At 47.0% G+C, this 5,476-nt stretch overlaps 1 protein-coding gene across 1 annotated transcript; it reads right to left on the reverse strand.

Annotated features, from left to right (window-relative positions):
- Positions 1 to 297: 297 nt before the first annotated feature.
- On the reverse strand, positions 298 to 4,323 carry LOC124678790 (eukaryotic translation initiation factor 4B1-like). The gene is made up of 3 exons (XM_047214642.1): positions 3,037 to 4,323; positions 1,243 to 1,647; positions 298 to 601 (listed from the first exon to the last, which is right to left on the reverse strand). Exons 1-3 carry the CDS (start codon positions 4,194 to 4,196, stop codon positions 577 to 579), a joined length of 1,590 nt encoding a protein of 529 aa, XP_047070598.1. The 5' UTR covers positions 4,197 to 4,323; the 3' UTR covers positions 298 to 576.
- Between the last annotated feature and the right edge of the window lie 1,153 nt (positions 4,324 to 5,476).

A 5,476-nucleotide genomic window follows, 5' to 3' on the forward strand; every position in this document is an offset into this window, starting at 1 on the left:
GGGAATGAACAAAGATAGAGATTTCACGGTGAACTGACTACAGCTCAAGAGACGTGAACTGCTGAAATAACATCGTGTCATCAGCATTTGGTTTTTACTCAGCGAGAAGCAACATACATGAAAGATAGTGCTTCCAGATAAGCACGGGCAAAGGAGAGTGAGGGAGAGAGCTACAACAGCTGGTGCCATAAGAGTGGCAAATACTAGCAAATATAACAATCACAGATGATTTAACACATGAACTGGAGAATATAAATATCCCACTTAAGCAGACGAACAACTGGCATAATGATCCGATAACCAAGAGTAATAGTTAGCATAAATTTTTGCAGTCTCGTTTGGACATGAAAGATGGCAAAAGAAGGAAGCAAAAGTAACCTACACCATAAAGGTGGTAACAATAGCTTCACGCTGAGTAACCTCTGTTGACAAAGGTTATCTCTAATCTTCTACTCGAACAAAATGGAGTCAAACACAACAAAAATAAAATTGCTTATTTTTTCCCATTCTTTCAAAACAAGAAAAGGGCTGCGGACCAGAAGCTTCCTTCACAGATGATGCTCAAAACCAGGATCTTCACCATCCCTGCCTAGTTGTTGACCTGAAAAAGAAATACCAAGTAAATAAAGAGCTGCAGGCACAAACAGTGATAACATCAAATGACTCAAATGCTTGAAAGAAAAAGGTGTGATTTGGATTAGTTCTTTGTGCTTAAATAAAGCAGATCATGGTAAGCTGAGAGCTGAAGTACATATATTATGGAGGACCCACTGAAGAAGAGACATCGCAAAAAAAATTATGCATGTGTGATGAATCAAGTAATATTCTTTCTCAGTCTATCACAAATAAGCTGTTGGAATCAAAGTTCAGTTTGTCTTATACATGATACATATACGTATGCTATCACACTTATAACAAGATCACTATCTAAATGGTCCAGTATTCAGCTAAACATGATGAGAAGTAATAGAACTGAACAGAAATCTAAAACTAATAGACCATCTACATTCACCAAAGCATATGCAAGATTTGAGTATAAAAAACTGAAAAATCAATCTGGAAAAACAGCGCAATAAATTTAGCAAACATGATCATTGATCAGAAGTAATAGAACTGAACAGAAATCTAAAACTAATAGGCCATCTACATCCACCAAAGCATATGCAAGATTTGAGTATTAAAAACTGACAAATCAATGTGGAAAAACAGCGCAATAAAATTTAGCAAACAAACTGTACAAACCTGTCCGAACTTCCGCCTCCACCAAAAGAACCTCGTTCTCTGCTACCATGAAATCCCCACCTTTCTTCAACTGGTTTCGGGTATGTTTCCATACCACCACGTGAGCGGGGTCTGTCCATGTGTGCCACTGCAACATGTGGCTCCTCCGCTGAACTAGCAGGTGGAAACGATGTCACCCTGCCTGCTCCAGAACCAGGTCTTTGCCCAAATCGAGTTTTGTCATCCAACTCAACTGTAAGCAGCTCAAGCTGCTTTTCCAACTGAGATATCTTCTCAGACAAGTCTTTAGCATTCTCTGGGGGAGCTTGGTCAGAACCATCACTAGTCTTGGCCTCAATTTCTTTTAGATCCACCTTGAGAAGGGTGATTTCTTCCTTCAAAATCTTTTCTTCTTCTGACTCTGGCCTGAAAAAAAATAGGGTTCACTTAAACAGAACCTAGAAGCTAAAGGAATGGACTTATCATAGAACATGAACCAGCACAGACATCCATTTACTGTGATGAAGTATCAGTACAAAAGCAGTAGTGTTCAGGTTAAATATAAAGATAGGCTGCTAAAAATGTCTGTATGAATATAGTTTCCTAACTTATTCGAGAACGATGACAGACAACCACAGATGTGACAAGGTATTCATACATTGGGCTTACAATTTACCAAAGTAAAGATGTGTAAGGATGATTCAATCATCATGTCTTTTAGGAGGCACCAGCCTATCACAGAACGAGACCATCAAAATTATCACGGTTGATACTAAATAGCATAAAAATCAAGGCAAGAATGCTAGTGTAGGCATTATTCAATTTATGTTAAGCCACCTTCACAGCCACACAATCACTTGTCCTAAACCAAATAGACATTGGTTACTCTTTAAAATGTAGCGAATATAAATATCAAGACCAGCTTAAAAATGAATTAAATTCAAATAACTAACACAAACGCTCCAACTGAGACAAGAAAACCTTAACTGCAAAGCGCAAAAAACAGCATTGTTCCCAGCAAGGCTGTACGTAGATCTACTTAAGTAATTGGCAGAAACAGAATGCCCACACAAAAAACATTGACAAAATGAAGATTTTTTTTTCTGTCGTTTAAATAGAGTCAATCAACTCCATAAAGTAGTTTAAATAAATGCTGCATGGGTCATCTTTAACGAAAAAAAAAACTTGAGTTACATGGTGCTAGCAGATTAGCAAGATGAGATTATTTGTAGTTGTGTTTTTTCCTACCAAAATGGCATGCTATACTTTGAGGAATATAACCAGCACAAAACTAAACCTACTCCCTCCAACCCTTACTATTTTCACATCCGCAAGAAATTGACAACAATTAAGAGCTTATAAAATGGAAGCGGCTATGCAGAAAAGGTTGAGTACCATTACATTATGGGTATTGGGTAAGCAAGCAAAAATATACCAAGCCATGCCATTTATTTTTCAATGTTTGATTTCAATGTAGAGTAGTCTAATTTAATCAGATAACTTCATGCATTTATGATACCAAACTAACCTATGCCTAAAATTGCCTAAAGTAATAAACTTTACAGTTTGCTTTTTGGGATTTATTCAACAGATGTATACTAAGCATCAGAGATTTATTCAACATACTAGAAAGCGGGCAGTTTCATGCATAACATAGCCAAAGGCAAGCCGGTGGTTTCTGAGCAAGATTATTTCTTTCATTGTTTCGGTGCACGTTCGTAATGTGCAAGACCTATGACAGTACTTGAGCATTGCAATATCAAAAGATATGGTAGATGTCAAGAGGCAGGGGTATACATAAGTATAACAACATACCTATGAATTGCACGGTGCTCCAGCTCAAGGTCAATCTTCCTCCAATCTTTCCCCTTCTCCTGCAGCACCACTTCGCGTGGCTTGGCGTCGCCGAAAGGGTTCACCTTTGGCCGCGCCCTTGGTGCCCCCTCACTCCCAACTGCCAAGACCTGCGATCCAGGGCTCCCAGGGCGGGAGGAATGCGCGCTGTTGGGCCTACTTGAGTGCGAGCTGGTAGGCCGACTGGTCTTGGTCTCGATCTCAGTCTCCATCTTTCTCCAGTCCACACCCTTCTCAGCCAGCACCTGCTCACGGGGCTTTGCAGACCCGAACGGGCTCGGCCGGCTGCGGGCGGCCTCAGCTGGTGCCTCGGCTGGTGGCGCAGCTGCAGCCGAGGGATCACGCTTCGGTGCTGGGTTGAGGTTGAGACGAGGCCTATCCCCGCTGACAGGGGCAAGGACGTTGCCCCGGACCCAGCGATCGGAAGAGTCGGATGGTCCTGGCGAGTCACGGAAAGACGATTCACGGAAACCGCCGGCGGACGGTTCACGGAAGCCGCCGCCGGTACCGAGGCTAGGGTATCGCGACGGGAGCGGCTTCTTGTCGCGCGACCAGTTATCGATGTCGTCGGAGCGGCCGAGCGGCGACGGCCCGCTGTTGAGCCTGTCCCCGCGGGGGCCGGAGTTGCTGGGGGTGGGCGTGAAGGTCTTGCTCTTCCCCCAGTTGTCGGACTCGTCGGCGCGGGAGGGCATGTCGAGATCCGCGTCCCTGCTGGAGCGGCGGTCGTCGTCGAAGCCGCCGCCGCGCTGGTCGGGGTAGGAGCGGAAGCCCCGGCCGCCGAGGCCGGAGTCCTCGTCGGAGCGCTCCCGGGGGCCGGTGGGGAGCATCATCATCTCCTGCGGGGTGAGGCCCTTGGGCTCGGCGGGGGCGGCGCGGCGCGCGGGAGCCCCGGCCGCGCCGTAGGTGGTGAACTCGCCGAGGGAGAGGGTGGTGCCCTTGGTCTTCTTGCCCTTCTTGCCGGCGCCGGCGACGACGGCGTCCTTGAGGCTGGGGAAGCTGGCGGCGCCGCCGACGGGCGCGGGCGGCTCGGGCGCGGGGAAGGCGGCGGCGTGCTCGCGCTCCTCGTCCTCGCGCTCCGCGTCGAGCGCCCAGGCGCCGACGCCGCCCCAGGGCTTGGCCATGGCGCGCTGCTGCTGCGGTGGTGGTGCGAGATCTAGGGTTGGGTCGGTGCTCTCGGGGCGAGAGCGAAGAATCGGAAGGCGATTCGTTCGGGTGGTGGGCTGGGTGGGTCTGTCTGTCGATTGAGATTGCTTGGGTTGGGTGTTGGGTGGGTGTGAGCTGGGTGGGTTGTGCTTTTGATTCCGTCGTGGCCGGCTCCTGCTCCAGCAAGGACTCCGCCGTCGGATCAAACTCTGCTTTGGTCTGTCCACGTCTACACGCCAAAAACAACGTAGTAAACGTGTCCGATGCTGAATCTGAGATCGACATGGAAACAAAAACTGTTTCATGTGAAACAAATTGACTAACAAATTAAGTGTACTTTCATGAGAACAAATTGCATGGTTAGGAAGGGCAGTGGCACCCATCTAACCAATCCCATATTTCATATTTTGGTGACTCATTAGATAAAGTTGCAACCAAAAAAATTGTTTCATATGGAGCAAACAAAGAGAAACTTCGTACTTTCGTAGTACAGTACAAAATGGCGAGTAAGAGATGTGTTTTATAAGTAAGAAAAGTGCTCCTGGGCACATCACCGGAGCGTGGTTTCTCGCTAGACCTAGGCATCCATCAATTCAACAATCTCCATGTGGCTCACATACGATGGCTCAACTCAACTCGGACAATAACGTGCTTCTTCCAACAACAAAAAGAAGGGGGCGAGGACATTGCCGATTATAGAAACATTAGTTTGATCCACGCCATTGCAAAAAATTATAGCCAGAATGGTTGCCATCCAGCTTGCCCTTGTTACAAATGAGCTTGGTTTTGTCTGTGCTGCGTCGTTCGTTGGGGTGGTGAGAGCGGCGTTCGGGATAATGAATATGCATTAACTCTACTCTCACACCGGTGACGACCTTCGGGCAGCGTCTCAGATTTGATGACAACGTGTGCTAATCAATCCTTCAGATCGTCATCTTGGTCTTCTCGTCGTTCTTAAGATCTGGCGAGATCAGTTCCTTGGTGTATCGATGGTGTGTGTTGTTATCCACGACGACACTGGGGCCAGAGCGAGGTGGCTCTTATGGAGCAAAAATGTTAGTCCGGAGGTGGTGGATATGTCATTCTTCTCTGACTTCGTCGATGGGAGGCGGCGTATCTTGGTCCTAGACAGCACGGGGACGTCCCCCGGTCGAAATGCGACAACGACATGTGCCTCGGTGCTTGCACTTGGACACAGGCACACACATTCTCCCATTGCCGCTATACCAAGAGACCTTGGAGGATGGTCAAGGAGTGG

The sequence above is a fragment of the Lolium rigidum genome, chromosome 7 (assembly GCF_022539505.1).
Source record: "Lolium rigidum isolate FL_2022 chromosome 7, APGP_CSIRO_Lrig_0.1, whole genome shotgun sequence".
NCBI classification, from domain to species: domain Eukaryota; kingdom Viridiplantae; phylum Streptophyta; class Magnoliopsida; order Poales; family Poaceae; genus Lolium; species Lolium rigidum.

Bases quoted from the DNA above. Each gene is read 5' to 3' on its own strand.
- LOC124678790 (XM_047214642.1), bottom strand. From the start codon at position 4,196: ATGGCCAAGCCCTGGGGCGGCGTCGGCGCCTGGGCGCTCGACGCGGAG. The intron at 1,648-3,036 runs GTATGTTGTTAT...ATTTTTTTTCAG, and splicing joins GAGCACCGTGCAATTCATAG to GCCAGAGTCAGAAGAAGAAA. The intron at 602-1,242 runs GTTTGTACAGTT...TTTCTTTTTCAG, and splicing joins GGAGGCGGAAGTTCGGACAG to GTCAACAACTAGGCAGGGAT.